Source organism: Anser cygnoides, chromosome 2 (genome assembly GCF_040182565.1).
Source record: "Anser cygnoides isolate HZ-2024a breed goose chromosome 2, Taihu_goose_T2T_genome, whole genome shotgun sequence".
NCBI classification, from domain to species: domain Eukaryota; kingdom Metazoa; phylum Chordata; class Aves; order Anseriformes; family Anatidae; genus Anser; species Anser cygnoides.
Genome location: NC_089874.1, coordinates 111,741,623 through 111,769,585, shown reverse-complemented (window position 1 = coordinate 111,769,585; position 27,963 = coordinate 111,741,623). Strand labels below are relative to the sequence as shown.

The window sequence follows — 27,963 nt, the reverse complement described above, 5'->3', positions numbered from 1 at the left end:
AAAGGGGACGCGCCTTGGCAGGGAGGGGGGCTCCTGCTCCTGCCGTACACACTCTCCTTTCTTCTCCTCTCTATTCACGCGCAGGAGTGGGTGGTTCATCCGGCAGCAACAGGAGGAGGCTAGTCAAGGGCAGCTGTCAAAATCTCCCCCCCCCTCCCGCTCCTCGCCCCCTTCTCCTTCCAGTTTAACGATCAAACGGCTGCCTGGAAGAAAGGGAGGCACGGAGGGCTGCGTGCGGGTGCGGGGGGACCCCCCCTCGGCCCTCCCCTCCCGCCTGGCGGAGCCGCAGCAGCCGGCAGGGGAGGAGAGAGGCGGCCGGGAGGAGGAGGAGGAGGAGGAGGCAGCGCCGCGAGTGCTCGCGTAGCTCCGGGTTACTCTTACTCACTGCTGGAAGGTGGGGGAGGGTGCACTCGTGTACCTTTTCCTCCCGTGCCTTTTCTCACTTTACCAAGCTGGGGCCAATCACCGCCAGAAAGGAACAAAGGGACGGGGGGAGGGAAGCCCACCCCGGCCACAGCCGCCGCCAGCGAGCCCCCGGGGAGGCAGAGCCCCGCGGCTCCCGCTGACAGCACCGAGGACCCGGCCCGGGCGCCTGGCACCGAGCTCCTCGCCTGCTGCTGTTGCTGCTTCGTCCTCCTCCTCCTCCTCCTCCTCCTGCTCCTCGCCGAGTTTAAAAGGGGAGCAGCGGCCGGCCGGCAGAAACTTGGCTCAGCGGGCGGCTGCGCGGCGAGTCCGGCGGCAGCGGCGGCTCGGTCCTCGCCGTCAAGATGAAAAGTAAAAAAGGTACCTGCCTGCGGGGAGAGAGGGGGGGACCCCGCGCCCCTTCCCCCGGCGGGGGCGGCCGTGCTCGGTGGGCTGCCGAGCGGGACGGAGCCCCTCTGCCCCCCACCCCCCCGGACCCCCTCTGCCCCCCGGGGCCGCCCTCGTCCCGCCGCGGGCCGGGCTCGCAGCCCCACGCGGCTGCTGCCGGCGGCTGTCACGAGCCTGCCCCGCCGCCCGCTCCGTGCCGCGGCCAAGTTTTGTGCCCCTTCCCCGGCCGCCTCTCGGCGGTCTGGGCTGAGCTTAGGGGCTCGGATCGGCTCGGCACGGCTCGGCTCGGAGCGGGGCAGGCTCTGCCGGTCTTTGTCTGCAGCGTTGGGACGAGGGGCTGCGGGAACTTGCTGCTTTCTTCTGCCTTTACATCCCTTAAAAGAGGGCGAAGAAGTACAAAACTTTGCACGCGGTTAGGGTTAAAAGGAGGAGGAAGACGCACATACACCCCCCCCACCCCCCTTTGCAAAAACGAGGCTCTCTGGGTTTTCTTTGTGCTGTTTACGAAAACTTTGCATCGTGCTGCCCCTTCCCCTGCGCTGCCCTCAGCGCCCTCGGACCGCGCTTTGGGGCCGGGGGGAGGCTGGCAGCGAGCGGCTGCCCCACGGCTGTGATTCACCGCCTTCGGGTGTGCTCCCAAAGCGCTCCCAGGCCACCAAGTGCCCCGTGGCGGAGGGCCGGGAGGGGGGACCAGGTCGCTGCCCCGCACTCAGGCTCTTTTCCCCCACCGCTCCTTGTTGATGCCCCCGGAGCGGGCAGCCCATACGTGCAGGGCGATCCCCGCGGGGTGCTGGAAACGAGGTGCCCCCCCCGGAGGGTTTGTAGCCCTGGCGAGCGGCTTGGGGCTTGCACACAAAGGGAATGGGGCCACAAAGGCGCCCCCACTCTGCTCTTCCTTGGGGTGCCCAGCCCCGCTGTCCGCACCTGGAGGCACCCCCTTCGGGGGTCTCCGCCTGGGACCCTTAACCCCGCTGCAAGCAGCTATTTTTATTTTTTTATTTTTTTTTCTGTTGCGTGGTCTCACTGAATTAATTCAGCCCGGTTATTTTTAGGACATTCCTATGCTCCCTATTTGCACAGCAGTGGTGAGCTGGTTTCCTGTCTGCTGTTGCTTCCATTGTTCAGACTTCTCTCCCCGAGGGCAGCTGCTGGTTGCTGAAATACCAAAACTCCCTGCACTTTCGGCTGTTGTTCTTGCCACCCCCGAAATAAATGTGTGTGAAAAGTGCTGACGTCGTTTCTAGGTATGCGTGTGTGTGTGTGTAGGTCTTTGTGTGCGAGAGAGGGAGGCAGAGCTCCGCTCCCAGGGCTGCGGGTTTGGGGCTGGAACAATGGAAACCACGCAAGGTGACGGGCCCGGGGGGCTCCCGAGTGGGGCAGGGGGCCAGGGGCTTGCCTGGCAGAAAGGGAAAGGCGAGGGGACGGGGATGGAAACTTTCAACCAGGCGTTGGGGCTAGGGTGCCTTTGTTTTGTTCAAGGTTAGGCTTGTAGTTGTTTGGCACCTCCTGGCATTCGGGGCTGGCTCAAGAAGTTTCAAAGAATGACTTTGTTTCAGATTCCTTGCTCGCAGTCCTAGAAAAATCCTGTTTAAAGGAAAAAAAAATGTATAGCGTAGCCAAGTCTGGCTGGTTTAGAAGCAACAGAGCTCAAGCTGTGAAATGCAGAGGAAAACAAATAAGCTGGTTCCTCACTTGTGAAACATACTCAAAGGAAAAGTTTTTTTTTTTTTTTTCTTCAGTGGAAATTCCCTTATGCATTCCGTAATTCTTGGTTGCTTATGAATAATTCTAAACTAATTTACTTTTGTTGGGCTTTAACTTCACGTTAAACTTTAGTTCTTTTTTTTTTTTTTTCCTTTATCAGCCCGTGGGTTAAAACCCCGAGGACTGTTCTGTGGATGGTTTCATTTACAAATAATAACCTGATAGCAATCACACGGAACACACTCAGCTTGTTAATGAGCTGATTTAGAATACCGCCTTGCAAAGGCACAGGCGTACGTTCAAGTTTATACATGTGAGGAATCCTACTGAACTCGGTTACGACAGGATCGGGGCCTTAGATGGGAGCTAGTTCTGCTTATCCGTCCTCATAAAAATCCACCTTAAGTTCACAAAGCACCGACGGGGAGGGGTGGGAGCCTTTCCCGAAGGTGATCTTTGTCGGTTCCCTCTCTGGAGGGCAGAGATTGTTTCTTGTGGTATACTTTGTCCTGTTTTGAATAGCGATTGGCCTGTGCCACTTCCTCCGCGAGGCTCTTCCTCGACACAATGGGATGGTGGTGGGTTTCTTCCTGGTAGCCTGGATTTTTAGTTTGCTAACTCCCGTTTCATCTGCCTCAGCCTCTCCAAATGCTTTGCCCTCCCCCTCGAGTGTTTCAGCGTGCCTTCTTAGGGAGCAGTAGTTCGTTTTGAAACCAGTTTCAGTCGTCGCCGTACTTTTTCCCAAGCTGTTCACGGCTGGGTGTGGGGCTCGGGATCGTGCGCGGGACCCCGGGTGTAATGTGCCCTGAGCTGATTACAGGAGGACCCGTAAAGTCTCCTGGCTGCGATGCCATGCAGCGCGGCGTTCAGTCGTGTATGTGACTGCAGCTGGGAAGCCGGGAGGATAAAGTAATTTATTAAGGAGGGATGCTGATCGTGCAGTCCGTGAGTCAGTGGCACGGACCGCTTGTCTGTGGCAGCGGAGACCTGGGGCTGGGACCTCTGCGAGCGAACTCGTGCTGCTTTGGTTTAGTCATATAAAAACAGCTCTTCTGTTTAGATTAAACATGTTTAGGAGAGGACGGAGCGTAACCTGACGCTAGCCTGCTTTTCAGATGACATAAATTAGGAGGTCAGCTGGGGCTACTCGGCATGTCCGCGGGCCTTTAGTCTGGGTGTAAATAACAGTAAGCCAATGGTCCAGTGGTGGAGCCCGGCCAGAAACCTTTTCAGTTGGGCCCTGTTAAAACAGGAAACCAGCAACGAATAGCCTGATTACTAACACGGAGGAAAAACAAAGCTGGGTTGTAATCAGCAGGAATGCTTTAATGAAAACAGAGCCTTGACAGCAACAACGTGGCTCCCGCTCTAGTAAAAAAAAAAAAATATCAGCTGGGGCCGTGCGAGATTTGTAGCCAGGACTTCCTGTCGCTGCGCCGCACGGGAGTATCTGCGAGCGGTTCAGAGGGCTGCTGCTCTATTTAAATGAGGAGAAGTTGTAACGCTGGGTTTCCTGCTGAACCCGAACCTGCTCCGTGTCACCAGCTCACCCTGTCAATTAATGTGACACGCCGAGCAAGCCGGTCAAAGGGCAGCTCCGCCGTTGACTCATTCCTTGCTAGGTAAGCTACGGTTAGTCAGACGGCAGCTTTTACTTCAGAAGTGCCGAGGCTGAAGATCGTGTTTGCAAAACACGGAGAGCTTTTCATGCTGCTGGCTTCCAGGCAGTTGCTTTGCCACTTTTTCGGGTGGAAAAGAGCAACAGTTTTGTACGGAGTTTTGCTGCCGAGGCAGTTTTCTCTAAGTCAGTGAAGCTCCAGTGGAGTGCTTCGGCTGCGCGCTAGGTCCTGGAGAGGTCATGCCAAGTGGGGTGGTGATGCATGGCTGGAGGACTTCTCGTTACGCCACGTAAATATGGCTCACAAACTGCTAGACACCTCATTTTCTCCCAGGAGTAGTTTCTTTGGCTCCTCTCCCTTCTTACTTCCAGTCTTCACTGTTTGCCTGTCCCTGTCTTCCAAAGTCCTGCCTGTTAAATTCAAACACAAACAAAAAACCCAACCCACTGAAGTGCTGCAACGCTTCTAGTTTCAGACAAACAAGAACAGCGCATTTGAAAACAGTTGTCTGAATAATCCAGGCTAGTTTTAGCTAGTTTTAGCACTCGATTTAGAAGCTGCTTTGCAGAGCCATCACGTTGTCTGTGAGTGATCTTTGTTCCAAGAAGTGCTCCAGGATCCCATTGTGCAAGGCATGTTCTCAGGTTAGATTGCAAGCATGACAGCACTTTGCATGAGGCTATTACCAGTAGAAAAGAGTTTGCCCAGAATCATTTAAAGCAAACTTGACATACTTTCTACGTGAATTAAGAACCTGTTTACATAATTTGGGGGTTTATCTCGTGTTGGGCATTTAAATATTTTCCTATTGTTCCTGCTCCACGACTGGATAATTTGTGGCAAATCATCCCAGGAAAAATACGTTATGTCAGTTTGGTGTTTGTCAGTTCTGTAAATCAGCAACTGAGAGAATGAAAACAATACTGAGTTACTGAAGTAACCATGCCAGACACTTTGCAGATTGATCATCCTACTGGGAATCCTTGCATGTCAAAAATATGCATTGAAATCTGGACAACTTAAACTAAATGTAATGATTCTGAAGCTACTCGTAAATAGGAGGAAGAAAGAATAATTCACCATGTCAGCACCGGCTGCAGTTTGAAAGTGGGGGGGAGAGGTCCTTCCCCCACACACATCGGGAAGTGTGGAGCAAAACTTTCACATACAGCCCCTCTCCTTTTATTTTCCTTTCCTTTTTTCTTTTTTAATAGCTTCGTATAGTTTCACACTTTCACAGGCACATGGGTTATATTTCAGGGCTGACTTTCTTTCCTTAAACAGAACCTTTGAATTATGGGTAGTTGCCCACATAAAATTTTGACTTCTGACATTTAACTCGGTTTTACTATTAGTGTTTTCAGTTTTGCTGTTATGAATGAGCAAGTTCCTTCTTCCTCCCCCTTCCACCCTCCTCAACATGAAATGCAAGTTTGAAACAAAGCTTATTATGGGCTTCTTGTACATTTTTTTTACATGTGTGGTATCTTATATAGATTTATATGTGGTTTTATAAGATTTCAAAGTTATTGGTCAGCTGTACCTGGTGAGTATTTAAAGTTTTCTGTGTATTTTGAAGTACAACTTGTTTCATCAGTGACTTACATATCCTATACCAAAGGAGTAGAATTGTAATCTTCTTAGCTATTTGCTGTTAAATACTTTTATTTACTTTATTTTCTTAACATAGCTTCAAGTAGTGAAGCAGTAAATAGTGGTGCGTATATAGAAAGCAATAATCAATTTCTGAAATTCTTTCTTTGTGTTGTGAAAGAAAAAGGCATGCAGTTAACTTGTAAATCTGGAGACTGTAATAAGTGTAGCACAGAACATGCACTTCCACAGGTTGAAATATGAAATGAAAACCCTGAAGTTGGGGGGAAAAATAAAGAGGATGCAGTCAAAGTGGTACATTACATTTTTATTTTTAAATAATTGAACTCGTGTATGAAAGAACTGCAATTAAATTTCTAAAGTCCAGATTTGGTTATAGTAGTGGACTTTTACCTGAGTTTAGGCACCTGGTTCTTTCCTTTTCCTGCACTTTTTTTTTTTTAATGAAAGTCCACGTGAGGATGGAGGCAGATGCAATTCTCCCTTTTTTCTTTTCTTGCTCCATTAGTTGTTATAAATAGTTCTGGAATGAACTATTAATTTATAAAAGTCTGCAAGCCCTTTCTCCCATGAGGGAAGCATCAGCGTTTTAAGGAGTAATTAAATAACCCATCACTTGAATTGGGTGTATGGTTTTTCAGTTTTTGTCTGTTGGTCCTTTGCCCAGTCACTGGTTATCCTTCAAGAGAAGAGTGTTGGATGCATACCACAGCAAGAAAATTTGGACAATATTGGCATTAGATAGAAGCTATCTGATAACATGCAGCAGATAAAAGGTTGCTAAGGGAACAAGAAAATGAGGGTTTACAGAGAATTCCCTTAGGAATGTCGCATTGGTACTACTTTTTGTTCAACTGACAGAAAAGCTACAGCTTGACAAGTTAACGCTACAGGATAAATCCCCTGTAAAGGCTGTGCCATGATTGATGGTAAAGGTGGTTAGTTAACGTAATAAGAAGTGTCTGAAACATAAAATGCTGGAGCTAAATAGTTTACTGGGGTAGGAGGCTGATGGCGCTTGCCTTTTTGTAATTGCAGGTGTAGTTGCAATATCAGGCAGCGAAACAGAGGATGATGACACTATGGATGTCCCCCTGGATCTTTCCTCATCTGCTGGCTCAGGCAAACGGAGGAGACGTGGCAACCTGCCCAAGGAGTCTGTCCAGATTCTTCGGGACTGGCTATATGAGCACCGATACAATGCTTATCCTTCAGAGCAAGAAAAAGTGCTGTTATCCCGGCAAACACACCTTTCCACACTACAGGTATTCAAATAAAGCAGTCCTTTTAGTTTTGTTTAAAGGAACTGTTTTCTTATTAATTTACCTGTTGTCTAGTCAGTGATGTAAGTATTTATACTCTGTGACGTTTCCTTTTGTTTTTAATCAGTACTCTTCTCCTGACAGTTGTAAGGAGAAATACAGATGAATTGTGTGTTACGGTGATCTTTGTTTACTGGGAATAAAATCAGTTACTTGGGAGAACAGACAGTCATGAATTCGAACATGAATGCTAATTTTCGCAAAATTGGGGCCAAAAAGACATAAAGTGTCTGTATAAGGTAATTTATTGTGAGGAGAAGGGATTAATTTGTCAACAGAGGTTTTATGGTGATCGATGCACAGCTGAGTATATAACTCCTCGCTTCTAAAACTGCAACTTGAGGCTCATTCCTGTAGAACAAGAATATTTATAATTATGTGCGTGACGACTTCCAAGTAAGATCAGTGGAACAACCTGTATGGATAGAGCTGCTCAAGTGCATTAGCATGGGTGCGATCAGGCTTTTATGTGGTTGGTTTTGGATTCTCACCTTGAGGCTATACCGTTGGCAACTGTGAGGTCCCTGGACATCCTTGTCTTCCGTGATCTCCTTTGGTGGAAGAGCTGTGAGCAATTGCCACTTTCCACCTGGTGAGAAGGTCGTTGAGGAGGACTTGTGCAAGTCCTGGTTTGGAGTGATGCTAAATATAGAGTGCTTGTGTTGGCTTCTGGGCTTTATTTTTTTCCAGATTAGTTCGTTAGTACAAATTCTGTAATTGGCTGTGAAGTAAAATTTCCTTTGTGTAACATCATAAAGAAAACCTTCATGTAGTAAACACAAAAAAGACGTTAAACTATAAACTATCCTGTATCGCCCAGGAAACTGGTTTGATATTTAAACAAGGACAAACTTAAATGAGGTAATTCATGTTATGTCTGTCGACACAGTCAGTTGAACAAGGAAAATCAGTAACTATTTGTGGGAGGAGTGGCCCTCTTCAGAGAGAAAAGGTTTTCCTGTTGTTAATTAACCTAAGCGCTGGGAACAATGGCTAATAGATTAATGTGTGTGCCCAGAGTTAAAAGGTAAACCTCTGGGCTGAGGCTGGCCGTCTTCAGATGTCCTGGGGCTTTCCGCAGAAGGAGTGGGGAGCTGGGGGTAGAGCGGGGACAAGGGAAAGGCCTTAGCCAGGCGTGTCAGAGCTTGTCCCATGGCCTCCTTTGTTCTGCGGTTGAGGAAACTGCTCAAACTGCTGGGAGGGAGTCATTAATCTAACCCAACGACTCTAGTGGCACATAGTTGGAAGTGAATGAAGGTAGAAATTAAGATGTCCTTGTATTCCCAGGTCTGCAACTGGTTTATCAATGCACGCCGCAGGCTCCTACCTGACATGCTGAGGAAGGATGGCAAAGACCCAAACCAGTTCACCATCTCGCGGCGAGGGACCAAGCTTCCCGAGGGCGGCCTGGTGGAGTCCTCCATGAGCACAAAGACCTTCATTCCCCTGCTGGAGGAGAGTGCCTTCCTTCCCGCCGCCGCCGCGCTCAGCAAGACTGTGTCCTCATCCAAGCCTGCGTCCCCGGGATCGGTCCTGGCTCGGCCCTCGGTGATTTGCCACACAACTGTGACTGCATTGAAAGATGCCCCTTTCCATTTTTGCCAGCCGGCTGATGTAGGCCAGACCACGGACCTGCAGCAGCCCCCAGCCAACGCCTTCACAGACAGCTCCCTCTCCTACCATGAGGACGCCTCTAAACTGGGACCTGGTGCGAACGCGCAAAGTGGGCTCTTTAACACTCCTCCTCCAACCCCACCAGACCTTAACCAGGATTTCAGTGGATTCCAGCTACTGGTGGATGTTGCACTCAAAAGGGCGGCAGAGATGGAGTTGCAGGCGAAACTTATGGCCTAAATCCCCTTCCCTCTCTTTCCCCATCTTTTTTTTTTTTTTTCCAGGCAGGGATCTAACAGCTGTGTGGTCATTGCCACCCACACGATATCAAGAGACTTAACTGCATTATTATTATTTTTTTTATTAATCTTATTTGCACAAGGGATTGCTGAAATGAAGCTTCCTGTCACTGAGATGGTCTTCAGTGGAATACGGTCATTCCAAGATTACAAACTTAAAGCTACTGTAGAAAGAAAGGATTGTGTGTGGTTTTTTTTTTTTTAATGTTTCCTTTGTAGGTTTTTCATAATGTGAGATGGTTCCCAAGATCATGTGATTTGTTTTTGTCTCTTTCAGACTGTGCAATATCTAGTAATGATATAGAGTCTTCTTATCATTCCCATGAGGAACAGAATATACCGACACGCTGTCTAAAGTAAATTTTCAATTTTTTTTAACAATACGAACTTTGGATGATTATGCTTTTTTTCCCATAATGTAATAAAATATTTTCTTTAAAAACGGATGCACACAGAGTATTTTGTTGAATACAAGCTTTGCAGAAAACACAGCTTTTCTCTTGAAATAAATTGAAGTGAGAAGTATTTTTGACCTCATACTGGCTTTGTTTGGTTTAGAGAATTACACTAGCAGTTTCTGTTAACCAGATGTTCAAAGGAATGCTGAAAAGTGGGCTCAAAGTACCTGACAGTGTTCTGCTGTGTTGACCTTTCTAATGGGGCCAAAGGGAGCTGTGTAGTCAACTAGCATTAAATTTCAGGGGGATGTCTTAGGCCCCTCTCAGAGTTTGAGCTTTTTAGCTCCTAGAAATACCTGGGTGATGTGACAGCTCATGGGGACATATTCCTGAGGATGAAATAAGGAGGGCAGAAGAAGGGTTGGAGTCTTTGTGATACAGCTTCTAGACTTCAATGATGACAAATTTTGAGGGGGGCAAGAGGGGAGGTGTTACGTTTTCTTGGACTATCAATGGCAAGATTTCGACTTTAATTCTAGTAAATAGGAGAGGGTGAATATTAGGTTGAAAGCTGTGTTCTGGGAGCCAGGTCTTTGAGATACTTAAAACACCAAACAAGTAAGTGACAAAGATTTAGAAGGGATCCTTGCTGTATGTGGGTATATTCTGGTCAATGGATTCCAAGTTACTTTTCAGAAAAGGACTTTGGCTACTGAAAAATGTGAAGGCTTGCAGCTGGCATTTCACCTTTTCTGAATGTCAGTCACCCACCCTCATCCTTCTAACAGCAGTGAAATAAGAGATGTCTGGGGAGAAAAATCGGTTCCGGCTAATCCTTAAAAACAAGCCGGTTGTCTGCCTGGGTGACTGGGGGAGGGTTTTGTTAAGCAGGAGAGCTGGCAAATGTGGGGATATTTTTACGAGTAGAAGACTGCAATATGTATATTGTGATGTGTGTCTTTTGTTTGCTTTTGCTGTGGCCTTTATTGTCTGGTGGCAAAAAACTTTGGAGTACTGTTTTGGAGTTTTACTCAATTTATTCCTTCCTTAAACCTTCAATTTATTTATTTATTCAGTTTTTAAAAAAACAAAACTGGTTTACTCACGTCTGCACCAGCTTTAGTAACAACACAGGGTTGTCCTCATACGCTGTATGAATATAGAATCAGGTTCTGAATTGAAAAAAAAAATACTGAAATCTAGAAAAAATAGTTCTGAGCATAGCCAGACATGGTTGTAGACTTTGTCTTAAAGGAATACCGTGTGAATCCAGAAAGAGCTGCAAGTCCCATCCCTTTGTCTAGACATAACGTGCTTCTAGACTACTTTTCTTGGAATACCTAGGCACATTTTTTTAATTTTATTTATTTTTTTTTTAATCAGAGTAGGCTTTTGTGCAACTATGGGGTCAGTGTTGAGGGAAAAGTGAGGGAAGTTGAAGAAATCCTTTTGTGGTATAGATGCTTGCTCTTAAAGGGTGCTAGACACCCAAAAATGGAGCGTCATCTTTGGTAAAGATTTGTAAGATGTTTTCTTGTCCACATGCAACAAAGAATTTATTGCAACACTCCTTATGCCCATGCCTCAGGCACTGGCTAAGAAAAAACAACCTCAAGCAAATATTTTTGCCATGTGTTTTTTTTTTCTTGTTGTTTTTTTTGTTGTTCAAAAGCAGGTTGCCAGTGTGCTGAGGGGTAAAAGTGGGGGACCAGATCATCAAAGGGCATTCTCAGAGATAATTACTCTTTACTATGGTATCTGAAATTTAAAAAAATCAGTGTTTTTTCGGGGGGGAGGGAAATTTGCTTGTTGAGCTGACCAGTTCTGTAGTTCCACCAGAACAGCTGCAAAAATGTAGATAGGATGAGGAAGAAAACCTTGCCATTCAAGTTTTTCATTTAAAGTAGTAAGCCTGTGGTCGCTGCTGGTATCGCTGCTGGTATCGTTCACCATTCTTCCACACAAAGTGACATTAGCGTAACAGAACCAAAGTCCTCCCCCTGCTATGAGTGCTGTATTTCCATTTTGCTGACACTTTTCCAGGGGATTTCACTTCTGACCGGTTTTGCCTTAGGCCTTTTTTTTTTTTTTTTTAAAGTTAGTTGTGTTAAGGAGTTATCTAGGAGTTCAGCTGTAGTCATAAGCCTAACCCCTTTGGCTGAGTAGCACCTGGCACCCAGTGAAATGGCTTTTCTCTACCCTCAGGTGTTATTTAACTTGGAGGAAGAAAATGACTCATATTGAGTACCCACTAAAATAATATCAAAAGGCAGTTTCTGCTTTCCTGTAATCTAGCACTGATAGTTTTGGTTCAGGCTATTGAAGTTTGCCGGAATCTATTCTTTCAGAGCTGAAACTTGAAGTTAACTCCAGATAAAAATTATCGAAGGTAGATTTCGGACATCAGGCGGAGCTAGGATCCAGAATGAGCAGGAGTCCCGACAACTAACAAATCCAAGGCTGCCTGTGCCAGCCACTCATCCTCGTGAGAACAAAGGGAAAGTTTATTTCTGGAAGCTTGTTTGGCCATGGAATAGGAAAAGAAAAAAGTAGTGAAAAGAAATGGCAATGACAGTTCAGCTGTTTTTGCTGCAGCGATAAACTTAATTGCAAGGCGGCTGTGTCAAAAACCAAGCTGTGCCTGCAAACGCCAGCTGGGAATGACTGGCGATGCGGGGCTGACACTGCCGTGCCGTGCTGGGGAATGCGTGGCCGGGAAAAGCCTGAGTGACCTAGGAGGCATGACAGATCTCCGCCAGCCGAGACAGCTCGCACGCAGACTTAGTCAACCTTGTTTTCCTGGCTTTTGCGTCTTGTAAACAACACTTGGCAGCTGTGTGTGATAAATCCCTGCTCCCAGCGAAGATGATTACTATCAGGAGGGGATCTTGGGGCCGGCATTTCCCCATGTGTGCGTGCAGGGGGGGAGGCATCTCGTGGGATGCCGGGGGGGCTGTAGCATTGCACACACACCTCCTGGCTTCTGCCATGAGCTCAACGTGTGTGTCCGTAAAACCCTCGAAGAGCTGCAGCTGGCTTCGGGTACTTGGGGAGGAAAGATTTCAGGGGTGCGGGTGCTAACCTCAGCAGGAAAGGAGTGGCAGAAGAAAGTAGGTAGAAGCTGGAGATGCAGCTGGCTTGGTGAAATAGCTGTGTGTGGGGGTGGGGTGGGGGGGGCAGCGATCACGGTTTCCCTCTGGAAGAGGAGGAAAGTGGAAATCCAGCCGCCTGGAGCCCCTCACCAGCCCTCAGCTCCTGGCCGACAGCACGGAGGCTGCTCTGTGCCACCCGTCAAGGTGTGTTTTCACCAAACATTTTTCTTATTCGCACTTGAGAGCTGTTCCTGTAGTACTTCCTAGCTCTTTTAAAGTTCATTTGGGTTTTCTTTTTTTTTTTTTTCTCTTCCTCCTCTTGGCGTATTGCAGTTGTCAACTTTCCCCGTGCCTTTTGCCAAGTAGGGATTATTGGCACAAACACAGCGCGTGTTTGCTTCTCAGGACATGACTTGTTTTAAGTCTCCTGTTCAGTGACTGCCTGAGCTCTTACGTCCCTGTCCCATTTCCCTAGGTTAGCAGGCTCTTCTCCATCAGCTCCAGTGTCCTAAGGGGAAAGAGCTCAGACAAGCCACTCTCTCTAGCAAAACGTCACTTAAAGCTGTTGCTGTTCCAGACGTAGTAATTGCATCCACGTGTGCTGTGTGCCATTCAGTGTCTGCTCTGGTCTCTGTCATGACAACGAGTGCCTGGAGATGTGCAAACACAGAAAGTCACAAAAAACGATTATGGCTGCACTACCGAGCCAAAACTCTGACTGCCTTCTCCATCCAAGTTCTGCACCCGCGGCTGCTGACAGCACAAAGCTGTAGCATTCAGCAATTTTGCTCACCTCTCCCTTTGAAAATGCAGCTTCACTTGCCTTCCAACTCACCTTTCCAAAGCTTTCTGAAGGCGTTGGCATCGGGACTACCCCTGGCAAGTGTCACCAGGCTGGCTACGTAGGCTTGCAGACTCGGGTAGGCACCAACAGCAGAACTGCACACCGTGGTGTAGCCGCCATGCGGCCCCGCTACCTAACATGAGTCCCAGCTGCCAAGGCTGGTGCAGGCCTGAGTAGGCCACAGCTGCCTCCCAGCTCCCCCCTGTGCCACTGGAGAGCAGGGTTTTGGTCAGATTTCATGCGTTTCCACTGACAGACAGAAACCGAAGTGTTGTTGCCCTTTCAGCTGCTTGCACCGATGTGTAATGAACCCGCAGACGTGTGTACAAGCAGCAGCGCTTTGAAACCGTGACTTAACTGGGTGCCTGTGAGGATAGGCTGACTGCGTGCAGCTGACGGCTGCCTATCCCCATGAGTGCTCGGACAGCTTCTCCAAGACCACATCCCGCGGCTGTGGCTGTTTCCTCCAACTGCAGCCAGCCCTGGGCAGTGAGCCCTGCCGGTAGTTGTGTGGCAGCATGAGCCTCTCGCAGCAAGGAACTTGCCTGCGCATTTATGAACCCTGCACGTGGTGTTTGTTGTGAGCCTTTCGTCAAATCATTCAGCTGACAATGAAGAGAACTGACCTGACGGTGGCAAGAGCCGTTCAGTCTGGTGCTGTGGGTTTTGCAGCAGGTACATAACATTTCCGTGGCTTCTCTGAGTCTCTGCATCACTGCCATGCAGCTGGGGAAACGCTGCCCAGGCAGAGGTTCCTGGAGCTCCTCCATCAGTGACATACAGAATCATATTTATACGATCTGAAGAGAAACCAAAGTATTTCATGGACTGGAAAAGCTCAGCTACTTTTGGAGAATATTAATCTTTATCAGTAGTAAGGAAATAATTCCCAATTGTGAGGCCTATGAGTGCTGCCAGTATAGTATTCAATCAACATTCAGAAAACATTGTCTCGCCTCTGAAGTCCCCGCAGTCTTTGGCAAATCACGTGTCGTATGCCTCAAGTGTGCTCCTGCTTCCTCCACTACAAATGAACAAGTAAGGCCAGAGAGACTTATCTGTGTCCTATCTAGTTGCAGCATAAAAATGAGTATTTTTTCCTACTGCGACTTCGCCTCTAGTGTTCTAGGTCTTTTGCAGGAGCAAAATTGTTTTCTGTTTATTGGTGAATACACTTTAGTGTTTGGCTAGGGGCTTTTGGCTTTTGACCTCTCTTCTAGAAGCTGCTGCTGGAAAAGACACTATCATAATTTGCCACCAGCTTATAGATTTTACTAGAACTACTTTTTACTTAAAAAAAAAAAATCACTCAACTGATTGTGGGAAGCACATGATGGCCTCCAGCTTGCTTTTGTGAATCTGCGTAACTTGCCTTGGGAGAAGTTCTGGACAGCAGACACATAACTGATGGTAAGGATCACAACAGTTTTGCAATTTTACTGAGTAAGCATTCAGCTGTTTTGCCAGAGCCTGTAATTTCACTTCCTTTTCTAGCCTCGATGTTCTGATTGCCTGACCTTGGGCTGAATGTCTTATTTTGTTTTCTTGTGTACTTCTAGTATCATTCCTTGTTTGAACTCTCCCTCTATCGTCTCTGTCCGTTTGACTTGACAGTGCTTACATAATGCTATGCGTAGCCCATTTAAGTAGGTTAGAGATTATTTTGACTAGTTTTGTGCTGTTTGGAAAGTCATCTGATCCTTGCTAGTCCACTAAACTAACCACAACAACAAATCTTCCTCTGATGCAAACGAACCAACTTCTGTTCACGAGAGAACACACATCTTCCCTGTGTAGTCTGGCTTTTTTTTTTTTTTCCTAGCTTCTGCTTTCTGTGCTGTGGTAAATATAAGCCTAAAAGAAGAGCAATTAGCAATAAAATCCATCAGGTGTTTTTAAGAACCGAGGAGCTTCCCCAGGTGGACTTCCCAGCAGGTGAGGTATGAAGCAGACCTTCCTCTGCCAACCTTAGCCAAAGGTTAGTTCAGGTTATCGTATTAAATGCTACCTAGGCGGTTGCTGCTGTAACTCATTCTTCATGTTCGATTCAGCTGGCTTGTGCTCAGCCAAGGTATTTTCAGTGATACGCTGCCAACTTTCTACAAAGGCTTCCTCAAAAGTTTTTCTCCCTTAGCTGCTGATACATGGGAAAACCTCCTGTAAATATCTCCTTGTAGTTCGTAGATTTACATCTGCAAAGCACATACTGTGTAGTAAAGCTACCGGTCCCTCCACCTGGACCCCCTTGCTCCTGCGCAAGCAGCTTCAGCCAATTTAATCTCCGTCATCTCCTTGCCCTCACTTGGGGGCAAGAGGGAAGGTTTTGCCCACCCTCTGAAGGGAGGGTGGCATCCCCTGCTATCTTCTGGACCCCAGGAGGAGGTGATGGCGACACAGGTCTCTTGGTGGGAGAGTTCCCACTCGCTCCTTCCCCTGGCTGGGAATGTGGGGGCAGGCAGGAGCAGTGGGGGTCCCCTGGCCAGCGAGCAGTTTCTTGAGCTCCCTCTAATTTAAACAAGCAGCATCCATGGGGGTTGGGGGTGTGCGTGCATCATTTTCCTTCCTATTTACACCCGTAAGCAGCAGGTATTTCCGCTGTGAGAAATTTCTTTCCAAGCGCGGTGATACAGAAAGCTCAGGTTTCCTCCCACGGGGTCGAGCGAGTGAGGCGGGCAGCACGGATCAGCTGATGCCCGCGTTAGTCAGACTTTCTGCGTCTGCCTCAAAAAATGACTTGCTTGCGGCTCTGCCGAGGCAGGAAATATGACCCTGCCGGCCGCTTTGCTATGCTTGCTGAACCTGGAGGGAACTTGCTTTCAGCCCCTCTGTTCCCCTTCAGATTTGCCTTCCATCCTCGCCTTGCCCCAGCCCTCCTTCACGTGCTCCCGGCTGGGCATCGCCTGCAAGGCACGGGGAGAGCTGCAGCCCCGGTGCATCGCTTGCGCAAGGGCGAGGCAGAGCTCGCTGTGCCTCCCTCCCTGCGGGATGCGCTTCCTCCCGAGGAAATCCCCCGCTGCGAGGCATCCTGGGAGCCCGGCCCTGCGGATTTTAAAAGGCAGCCAGAAAGTGCTGCCTGGTACCGGAGGATACCTATCAGTGTTGAGAAAGCCCTAGGAAAGAAGCAAACGTTTCAGTTAGGGATAAGGAAAAGAAAAACACGGTCCTTCCCGCTCCTCGGCTCTGTGGTTTGTCTGAGCTCGCTTCCTTGGGATACATCGGGGTTTGATCTGTAAAAAAAGATATCTAAAAACGTGTAAAATCTTAACTGTTCCGGTGATGGCAGCGTAATCTGCTTTTGATGACGTAAATTGTCAAAGCACAGCTCTATCTGCTGCCCAAGGACTGCAGGAAATGTCAGGCACTTATGCAAATGTATAAAGGAAGGGATGCTTTGCAGGGCTGGGTGGCGGGGGGGTGTCAGGAAGATGACTCTTGCTGCAGCTTTCGGTTTGTGGATCACAGCTGGATAGCTCGGCAAGCCTGGCTCTTCTGTGTCACCATTCTGCAAGTTCCCAGGGCTCCTGTCCCTGCTGTGAGTGTGTCCCCGAACTGCTCACAGCCCAGTTGTGCAAGCCTTGGGAGCTGAGAGGTTTCCAGAGCTCTTTTCATGAACGCTGGTGGCATTTACCAGCGGAGTCAGCGTGCTGGGTCCTTTGGCTGCATTTTTTCTCCAAACAGCCACAGGGACTGCAGTGTTCATGTTTTGCCTCTAAATCCCCATGACTTTGTCCAGTTAAGGGATATTTGCACGTGGGTGGGTGAATCTGACAGCAAGAGACAAAACAATTTCTTTGAGAACCTTGAGGGGAGCCAAGCCTGCGCCAGAGCCTGACCAAGGCAGGAGGCTGCAGCAGCACAGCGGGGCACAACCCGCAGCTGGGGAGCTGTCAGGCAGGACTCTGACTCTGTGCAAAATGGGAATTTTCCTCGTTCCCAGATTTGCAAAAGATTTTGCAAACCCTCATGAGAGACAGTTTGGGTATAGCGTGGGAGTGCATCCATCACTGCGTTCACAACAACAGCACTTCGTAGCACTTAAACCAGATCCTTTCCCTCACCTTTATTATTTTTGGTGCACAAGACGACTGATATGACACTGGACTCTGGTACTTCACCTGACTTACTTTAATTTGCATGTTGAAGAACCTGCAGAAAGATGTCAAGAGACCAGGATGAGCCCTCCATTGCTCGGTTACACCAACAAGACTCCTCTGGCAGCTGTGCTATGCCATGCCTGAGGATACATCCTGCTTTTAGGGCAGGCTCCGTCATTTTTCCTAGGCTGCGAGTGTTGCACAGGTGCAGAACAGCTTGCAGAAGAATGTGGGGCAGCGCTACCGAAACTGGGTGCAAGTTTGTTGTGCTGGCTTTGTTTGTTTTTTTCACCTCAGCGATAATTCTTAACCAGCGTGCAATCTCTGTTCTATGTACTTTACAGCTCCTCGTGATTTACCGTGATAATCGAGAACTTAAAACAGAAGCCCGGCCCTGAACCTTTTCACTACAAGGAAAACAGGACCTTTGCACTGTCGGCTGAGCTCAGAGCCTCCATCCATGGCTCAGCCTCTTCTCAGGTGCAAAGAGCCCCAAAGTCCACGGAAATCAAAGTCATGCTGATGGCAGAGCGTTTTTCACTGAAGTAGGCGGAGACCAAGCGCTTCACTACGACACGAGATCTCTCGTGTCGACCTCCTCGTAAAAAAAAAAAGAGAAGGCACCCAACTGGTGGAAACAAGGCTATAAATGCCAGGATCACCAACAACATGCCGGCCATGGCTCAAAGTACAATCCGTGATGGGTAGGTGCTGAAACATTAACCAGACCTTGGGAAAGCGTCTGTAGTTGCCGCTTCGTGTCCACAGCAGCCTTCTGGCAAGCTGGGAGTGAAGGCTGTGCTGTTGCTGTGCCGGGAGAAAGGGCACGGCAGTGTTTGTGCAGTGCAGCTGGACTCGGCGGTGAAGGCCCCACAGGGTGTGCGTGTGTGTGAGCGTGTGTGGGGTGGTGTCAGGGGCTGTAGTGAAAAGGTACGAGCTTTTCTGGAGGGGGCCAGCATCCTGAGCCTCCCCAGATGAGCTGCAGGTTGTGGGAAGCATTAATAGTTTATGAAATCGAGGGCTGCGATGGCAGGGGCGAAGGGGGATGCTGGGGATGCTTTTGGGCTCACACCTCGGAAAGTCTGGATCTGGGTGATGGTTTTAGTGTTTATTTTATTTATTTATTTATTTTTGCCGCTGGTGAGCTGCGCTGGAAATGAAGTGAGGAGACACAACAAGCCAGCAGCCGTTCTCGACTGCGTGAGTGTTGTAATCGCATTGCTGCTCCCTGAGCTCAGCTGACACCAGGTACGGGTAAACATCCCTCGCTGCCCAGATGGGTGACAGTACATAAATCTTGGGAGCACTCTAGGGAATAACAAGTCTTTTGCAACTTTGCCTTTGAACTCCGAAGGAGTTGTGTGTGCTTGATTGATAGGCGGCGGCGCGGCGTGGCCCGGCCGTGCGTGGTGGGGCAGCGCGGCTCCCGAGGCCTACCAGAGGCCTCGTCCTCGCCCGGAGGAGGGGACAGCCGAGCCGCACACAGGTCTCGACACCCACAGCTGTAGAAGCTGCCACCTCCTTTCCGAACGTGATACGGCCAGCACGGAGCTGGCCTGCAGTGTTTTCTGAAGCTTGGTGCTGGGCCAAAAGCCATTCTGCAGTGCCTGCCCATGCCGTAGAGGTGTGTGATATTAACTTACCTGGTTTCCGCTGTGGGTTCCTCCACAGCTGCTAACGTATCTCCACGTGTTATCAGTACATCTCTTCTACAGACTTCCTCAGACTGGGTTTAAGGGACAACGTGTTCCTGTTCGGGAGAAGCAAAGGGATGTCCTGCCCTGCTCGTGCTGAATCACTCTTACCTGGCAAGGGCTGGCGGAACGGCGGGGCCATATTTTATTGTAGTGTACTCCAGCTGCAGAAAAGGTATTGGATTTGGGGTTTATATCAGACAACTAGTTCCTGATCAGGTTGATTAAGTCTTTAGGTGGAAGACTTTGCCTTCATATCTCTTTGTAAAACAAATGCTGAGTAGTGGTAAAAGGACAAATGTGCTCAGTTGTGACGCTTTAAATCATACAAACCATTACCAAAGACAAATAACAAGATCACAGCAGGTTACTCTGGTGCAGGGCTCCTTCCTGGAGCAAACACCACGAGACACAATCAACATTCACACGGTGTTCAGCCCACCACAATGCAGCCCCTCCAGCTGGGTCTTTGGAGGCGCGCTAGTAGGAATATTAAATCCCACTGAATACCTTCTTATGATATTCATAATTTAACAACAGCCATGCACATGGGTGACCAATTCTGTGGATTGTGACTGTGGGGAACCAGATCCAACCCCCCCAGTGATGCTGAGGGCTGTGCCACGACCCCTGCTCAGCCCCTGCTCCTCTTACCATGCTTGCGCCGTGGTGGCTGGAGCCCTCTTAGGTGCTGTCAGTATTCATCAGAAGCAACTTCTTAGAAGGAGCGATGTGGGAATAAGTGCATTACTGTGTGAGCTGTCAGCAGATGTGCAAAGGACTTTTTGTATTGAAAAGGCGAAAAGAAAAAAAAAAAAGACATTAAAAATACCATTGCCATGTTGCCCTCTGGGTTTACACAAATGTGGCACAGAGAAGAATTAGGCTTTTGCAGTTTCATGTTTCCTTGACCTTTTGAGAGAGGAATTAAAAATCAGATCCAACTTCTGCTCCCAGTTGCAATGCTGAAAGTCCAGAGCCAATATAATGTACTGGCTCCTGAGGTGTGGGAGCAGAATTTCGTCTTGCCTATTGAAAAAAAAATGAGAGAGAGATGAGATATGAAGAGGTCTGAATAAAGGCTGGATCATTTGAGCGCTAAACCTCTCTCCCAGGTGGGTGCAATTATTGTGGGTGCAATTACTGGTGTGTAAGCAGATTCCTTCACCTGCTCTGGTGGGCGTTCTGACTTGGGATCAGTGCAACGTAAGGAGAGAATACACGTCTCCTCCAGCATGGTGTCTGCTCAGTGTGCTGAGGAGCGTGCCGTGGGAAGAAGCTCGCAGCCAGCAGCATCCCTGCTGTGACGCAGCTGCTGGAGCCCGGTGGTGGTGGCCGTGCCTGCTGCAGCAGCAGCAGTGGGGCAGACAGAGAAGCTGTGCCAGCACCCGTGTCGCTTGACACTTAGAAAGCCCTCGGACCATTAACGCTAAGCTCATGCGTGCTGCTTGACATGAAAACATTTCCAGTTAAAGATCATTTCAGACTGTCGTTATATTGACTTACGCAAATGTTGACAAACAAAATCTGCTTGGATTACGCTCTAATGACAAGCTCTGCGTGCTTCAACAGGTTTTCTTTGTTTTGGCTTGGTTTCTTGGATTTATTTTCAACCGTCCACTGCTAAGATATATTTTTGTTCTGAGAGGACAAATGCAGCGGGGGGCTGCTTCCTACCTGGAATCTCGACATTGCCTGGGAGAAGCTGGCTGCCATGAATCATCACGGCGATGCTGTACAGCACACACATAGCTTTTTTTTTTTTCCCCTTTTGGAGACAAGCACGTGGCTATTAAACAAAGGACAAGAAGTGAGGGGAGTACACTGCAATTTGCTAATGTGTGGCTGGGTTCCCAGTTCCCTGTGCATTCTTGCAGCCAGACTGCAGTCGTCATGATGCCATTGCCAGGAAAGATGTAAACAAAAGGAAACTCTCTCTGTCAGTTGAAACATTAGGTTAATCGTGCAAAATAATATTTCGTAGTCATTCAGGTCGAGCCATACGCTACCTAGTTATCGAATATGCTATTCGTTCTATACAGATACACAGCTTCATTGGCATAAAGCACCAGTTTTTACATCTCTTTAAATCACAGCAGTATTTGCTATGTGGTGAGTCAGGGCACTGTGCAAGGCCATCGGACCCTGTCATGCAGGACTGTGACTTAAAATTCAGGTGCTTTAGGCATGGCTCTTTTGGGATCACTTGGAGGTTGGCAAACAGACGTTTTTCTGTTGAAGTAGTTAAACGATCATCTTTATGCCTCAGCCAAATTTCACAACTGGAAATTATTCTGGGGTGAAGTCTCTTTTTTTCCCTAACACTGCAATCACAGCTGCGAAACTTCACTTAAAATCAAAGGCCGGTGTTTATTCTGGATTAAAACAGCTGCTAGCGAGATGGGAACAAGACTCAAACTCTTCTTTCCCACCGTGAGGGCTTACCCAAGAGCAGTGACAGCCATGCACTGACCTGGAACTTTTAACTTACATTATTTCTGTTAAACCTGCGCCATGTCCTTCTCTAGTCGGCATCTTTTCAGCTGTGTGTGATGAAGACCTGCCCCGTGCAAGCCTTGCTGTTGTCCAGGGACTTGCATCTCCTGTGTCTTCAGCTGGGGTTTAGGGAGCTGCTCGAAGGCATGATGCTGCCCTGACACATTTGAGGCTTGCAAATGGCATGGTGTAAGTAGTAGTCGTGGTGGTACTGCTGCCCTGGGAAGGGATGTCAGATACTCAGAAACTATTTAACAAAATGTTGCTCCATGATAGGAAGGAATTTTCCCCTTTAGCTGTTGCTACAGACTGTGACAGCAAACGCTTTTGCCACAGATTAAATTATTGCAGCTTTAATGCTGGTGTCCACCCTCTTCTGCCCCATCCTTCTCCTTCTTTCCACTTTCTCCTTCCCTAGGGCCAACGGTGGGACTCCCTGCTGCAGCTCCCAGTGCTGCAGCCTGTGCTGTCAGTGCTTGTTTTGATCCAGCAGCAAGGCTGAATGCCATGGCAGTTTTGCTGCATCATCTGTGAACTGCCTGGACAGTGTCAACCTTTTACCTTTCACTGTCTGTGATTGTGCAGAGAGACGAGGAATGACACACACTTAGGTGCATCGGATGTCTCCATCTCCCCTTAGGCCTAGGGTAGATGTGATTTGCCAGCGCTAGCTACAAATTGAAGAAGTCTCAGTATTTTGTTTTATTTTTTTTCCATGTGATAGGAAAGTTTTCTTCCTAAGACTAGCAAAACAACTGGAGCACCATGAGTTATTACCATGAACACTTATTTCACCACCTTCCCCCACCCAAAAAAAAAAAAAAGAAAAAAGAACATGCTAGAGGATGACAAATAGCACAGCCCAATTCATGCAGTGCATTAACATCTCACTGCTACACACTTTCTGGAGCATATACAACAAAAGAAGGAATGATTACAGTTCTGGTTCAAGGACCACAGCAATCCAGCGCTGAACACGCACTTGTGAAGCAATTCCAGATTGCAATTTTGAGCACCGATAGCCAGTACAATAGGAAAAATAAGCCACGCTGTATTAAGGACATGCCTTTGATAATTCGCTCTTTATAGCTAAAAGCCAGGGATAGCTGGTAGGCTTGGCATCCCGCTGGGGAAATGGGACAGTTGCACAGGAAGGGGTTGCCTTTTGCCATTTCACATCTACGCTCCCAATTTCCAGCCTCCAGCCTGAACCCTGTGCCTCAGCACGCAGCTGTTTGCACAAGTGACTTATCGTGCCTCCATGAGACACCTGGCACCCAGAAAACATCCTTCTCACTGCTGTACTGCTTTAACTCCTCGCAAGGGCCATCCCTTTCTGCGAACCTTTGACAGCTTTAAAACGTCGCAGAGCAGCAGCTTCCCGGGGACGCTCTGGGGCTGGGCATCCTCTGGATTCTCCGGCGGCGCTGAAGCACTCCAGCATTTCTCCTCTTTGAATAGAGCTGGCAAAATCCGTAATTGCTTCCATTCTGCTTGGCTGGAAAAGAGAAAAAACCAGGCACCCCACCACGGGGACTGCTCAGCGCAGAGCAGATACGATGGAGGCCTCTGCACCAGGGCTCACCCACCAGAGGTGATGGCCATGCTCAGGCTGGTTGTTTGTTTGTATGTTTGTTTGTTTCTTTTCGGTCTCTATTTTCTCTCTATTTTTTTTTCCCCTTTCATGTTTTTTTTCTTCCCCTGGGTGGAGCAGCCCCGGTGAGGTGATGACTTACCTGCCACAGCTTGGGAGATAGCCATCTTGAACTGACAACGTTCACACAATGCCCCAGTAGAGCTTTTCTGGCTCTAATTTCTATGATTATGTTGTTACCGGATCAGTGAAGAGAACCATGAAAAACACAATTACCAGGAAGCCCTGCTCCTTTCCTTGTCTCTTTGTCTTGCTGCAGATTGGGCATGTGACTCACGGAGAAATAGAAGACCGGCTGTATTCGTTCGTATGACCCAAAAGGGTGCTGCCTGCTGATCAGACCCAAGCGTGGGAAAGCCTGGCCGCTGGCTGAAAAGGCCGGTCACGTCATGTTTTGCAGCTGGCATTCAAACGCATCCTGGTGAATCAGGCGATCGCGGCTACCTTTCCTGCTACGACGGCAGCTGAGCAGGAGCAGAGGCGCTGCGAAAACCTCCCTCCTGCATCGACAGCACGGGGAAGGGAGGAATGAAGGTTGTGAATGAGCTTGGTGCGGCAGGACGGCAATTTTTGGGGGCCTCTGGCGTGGCACCAGACTAAAGGAAAAGGGGACAAGCGGGCTATGACTGTGGGTGTTGGTGGCAGGCTTGCTCAGTGCAAACCCACCTGCGCATCACGGGCTGCTCGGGCAGACCCTGGCCGTCCCCTTCTGATGCACGGCGGGGAAGGAGAACCTCGTGGGCTGACTGCCACTCCAAGTGTTATGAATTGCTATCAAAAAATATCGTCTGTCTCCACGTTAGCACAGACTCTGCAGATTTGATGGGCGAGCATGCTCCAAAGGGATGGTTAAAATGTGTTATTTGCCTATTGCGTGCTGCAAAAATAAATACCCAAAGCATGAGAGGACAAACTTTGGCAAACAAAGCGTCGACAAGCTGTGTTTGTGGGGGAAGGCTCACAATTTGGAGGGAACGTTGAGCTGGAAGGGAACACTGAGTATAAATAAGGATAAAGTTTACCTTAAGCAGGCATGAAAGGCAGGGCTATGAGCCACAGCTTGGACTTTGCCATTCTTCCGGTGAGACAACGGCTTGTAACAGGTCTGCTATCTCGTGCTCTCTGATGTGGCCTCACTGCAGAAAGATACCAGCCACTGCAGGAAGGTTTTTAAATAATAAGGCTTTTTTTGTGTGTGTGGGGGGGGGGGGGGGGGTGCGCACCCCTAGTTTATCGGTTTATGAGTGACCAGGGAGACTGAATTCCTGCAGATGAAAGGAAATCCCACTGTCAGATCTTAGCAGTAAAACATGGTAAAACTTTTTTAGCTGAAGTTTTGCGGCCTCTAGATCGCAAATCTTTTCGATCTCCCTGGGTCTCAAGAGCGGGCAAATGGTACACGGTGCATCGCTGGCATGCTATTCGTATGGTTGTGAGGCTTATAGACTGAAATATGTTAAAATGCCAGCATTTGCTGGTACAGCCGAGAGCAGTAGCATCATCTGGAAACACCGCTACAGGATTTGGTGACTGTTGTTATTGCACGGACTGGGAAAAACCCAGCCAGAAGACAGGGTGAAAGGAAGCCCAGCCACTTCTGCTCAGCACCCCGGAGATAGTTCGGCCGTCCCTGGAGATGAGCACGGCGCTGAGGGAGCTCGCGTGGCGAAACGCAGAGCGGCGCAGAGCTGCTCCAGGCCTCGCCGGCCACTGCCCGCCCAGCCTCTGCCAACCCCAGCGAGGTGCGGACAGCCCCCGCGCAGAAGTGCCTTCGGAGGTTTTCCTGAGGATCAGGGGTGGGATGACGGCGATTTTTGGCCCGTGAGGAGCCCTGTGCTGAGGGCGCTGCCGGGGCTGGCAGCACGGCTCTGCGCCCGAGGACTGGCAGGATTGGTCTTGGGCTGCGAGCACTAAGAGAGAAACAGGCCGCCGGCTGGGCCTTTATCCTCGGCCTCCTCAAGTGAAGCCTTTTGGCGGTTCCGGGAGAGTGAATCTGTATTGAAAACCCACAGCTCTTACAAGCAGTGCATTAATTATTTTATTAATTCGCTCTTTTTACATTATGGGAAACATTCATCTATTTACATTTTCCTGTCCACACACAAACTAGATAGATAATCCTATGAAAACCCAAATCATTAAGCCATAAAAACACTCTCCTCTGTCTAAAGGCTTTCAAATTTGTGTCTTTTGTTTCAAATCAAAAACATTTTTAAAATCACGTTTGGGAATGCAGGTAGGCCAGTGATTTACATTCCAGTTACTTAAAATATGCATTTGACCTTTTTCCTTTAAAAAAAAAAAAAAGAAAAAAAAAAGAAACAACCAGAAAAACCCAATAAATTCACAAAGATACAGTTCAAATTAAAATGATAGTGCACATCAAAGCATTAAGGGAACACCAATAAATAAACTGAAATATATTACAAATAAATTATTTCTATTTACCTTTTCAAATATTAAAAATCTTTAATCCATTTCTTCATCTTTCTTTACAAAAAGATTATGAGAATTTTATGGAAACATCTGCAAAAAATATAATAAATACTTTTTTTTTTTCTTTTTAACTTTTGAAGCAGGAGACAAAACCAACCTTTTCTAAAATTTCCCCAAGGAAAAAAAAAAAAAGAAATACTTTAGTACGAAAGTGAAACAGAATATAGGCATTTTTAATTTACACTGGGCAGGTTAGACTAAAAACAAATAGTTACAAATTATACTAAAACAGATGATACAGCAAATATACTATTTGTGCATTAGTACTGGTAAATGAGTCAAGTGGTTAACTTGTGGCATTCTAGGGGCAGAAGTATTATATTTTGTATTAACTGGTCTTGGCTGTATTTTTAAAATTTTGCTAAAAAACTAAGGAAACATTGCAATTCTCTCTCCAGAGCCAAATGATCTAACAGGCATTCAGCTAAGAATAGATTCATTTAAAATATATAAGAAAAATATTCTGTGATATACAAATACAATAATTCATAAAAGACTAGATAGTCTTCCCTTTTCTGCTTTTTTAGGGGGGCACTTGCTAGGTATAAATTTCTGTAGCCACTTGTCAACCAAAATCTTAACTCATCTTTCATAAAACATCCACAAAACTAAATAATCTGAGACACAGCTGTGAATGTGGACTCTCACCTGGATACAGCTTTGTATACCTCAGTACAAATGAGTTCCAAATAATTAATACTTAATATGACTATATGCTCAAAAGTGGCAGTTGGCACTAGTATATACTGCAAACACGGTGATGTTTCGTTGCTGCTAAAAGTCAAATGAAGTGTTTCAAAACTAGCAAACACACAGGTATTCGAACGCTGAGAGGGTCAAACCTTTCAAAGCTCCTATAACACAAAGCACTCTAGGGTTACACTGGATTTCCGATTACTCTAGTTAAAAGTCTTTTATATATTAAATTATTAGCCCTTATCTTGTAAACCACAGCAGTAAGTATTTGTGCCCTGTTTATAAAGACATAGCTCAGATATCAATGGCTTTGAGAGGTAGCAAATTCTCTAGTGGTTTTAGTATGCTCTCGTGAAAATACTTGGTGCCAGAACCTATTACCTCTCCTATTTTCTTGAGTAAAATTAAATTAGCACCTGGCTATGATGTCGTAGGAAAAGAAGCTGTCTGGCATGACCTCGATGAATACTTTTAGCACGAGCTTCACTTTTCGATGACAATTTCCAATGCTCTGAAACGCGAGCTGCAGGATTTCGCCAGCCCTGCGGTGGGATGTCGCAGGGGCCGGGCCAGCTTTTAACAGCTAAGGGCGTAGGAAGCCAGCGCTGGTTTGCTGCCCTCAGTGCACACCGTGTCCCACCGTGGGGGTGGCTGTCCCTAAACCTGTCCCCGGCAGGAGCAGAAGGCCGCCTTCCTCTCGCAGGTGCCCCAGGTGATGGATGGGGACCACAGAGCGGTCCGGAAAGCATCACCCCCGGGAGCCTGGGCACAGCCGCGTTGGCCAAACCCGCTGTCCCCAATTCTGCTGTCCCCAGCGGGTGCCAGGGAGGCACGCGTGCGCACACCCACACCCACACCTTGTCGTCGTTGGCACACGGGGCACAGCTTTCCTTGTGTTGGCACGAGAGCTTCCCGCGACTGAGCGGGCAGAAGCCCCCAGCTCGGCTGGGGGGCAGCTGGGGGGCCGGCGAGCAGGGCCGACCGCTCCCGCTCCTCCCCAGCCCTATTGTCTGTGATTTACCCCCGGTATTAATGAGCTACTTGGGATGCATATTTTTCGTGATTGCAAAACAATGGCAGGAGCAGGGGTAGGAAAGCTTGTCGTGGAAAGAAATTAAGTTCATATTGATCCCATAACTTGTGAAAAATACTTTATTGTTCTTGTTCAGATAGGTACTTTATACTATTAAGAGGAGACTGATTTAGAAACTTACTCCTAGATACGGACCGTTTGGTGATAAGCAGTCTGCACGGTAGCATACAACCAGCTGTGGATAAAGCAAAGCCTCGCCAGGAGAAGCATCGCAGGCTCTGCGTACAACAATTTGCTTACAGGTGTTGGTGTGTGGCTGCGTGTACATGTGAGATCGGATAGTCCCACCAAGAGTAAGACATCAACAAAACCAAGCTTTTTTTTTCTTTTTTTCTTTTTTTTTTTTTTTAACCAATATAATCCATACAATACAATACAAGAGGAATTGACAGTACAGTACAATTTTAAAAACTCTTAATACTTG

At 47.9% G+C, this 27,963-nt stretch overlaps 1 protein-coding gene across 10 annotated transcripts; it reads left to right on the top strand.

Moving 5' to 3' along the window:
* The first annotated feature begins 4 nt into the window (after positions 1 to 4).
* TGIF1 (TGFB induced factor homeobox 1) lies at positions 5 to 27,888 on the top strand. 10 transcript variants are annotated; one of them, XM_066992818.1, is made up of 7 exons: positions 5 to 783; positions 6,786 to 7,012; positions 8,357 to 14,726; positions 17,755 to 18,114; positions 18,556 to 18,658; positions 18,789 to 19,279; positions 23,514 to 25,691. In XM_066992818.1, the coding sequence occupies exons 1-3, from the start codon at positions 768 to 770 to the stop codon at positions 8,921 to 8,923; spliced, it is 810 nt and encodes a 269-aa protein (XP_066848919.1). In that variant the 5' UTR covers positions 5 to 767; the 3' UTR covers positions 8,924 to 14,726; positions 17,755 to 18,114; positions 18,556 to 18,658; positions 18,789 to 19,279; positions 23,514 to 25,691. The 10 variants fall into 10 exon arrangements, with proteins under 10 accessions (XP_066848919.1, XP_066848918.1, XP_066848921.1 ...); XM_066992817.1 differs by having other exon boundaries at positions 18,765 to 19,279; XM_066992820.1 differs by having other exon boundaries at positions 18,556 to 19,034; positions 19,126 to 19,279.
* Positions 27,889 to 27,963: the final 75 nt, after the last annotated feature.

What these genes read in the sequence shown, in the direction of transcription:
- TGIF1 (XM_066992815.1), top strand. An exon ending in CACACCTTTCCACACTACAG is followed by an intron (nt 7,013 to 8,356) that starts GTATTCAAATAA and finishes TTGTATTCCCAG; the next exon opens with GTCTGCAACTGGTTTATCAA.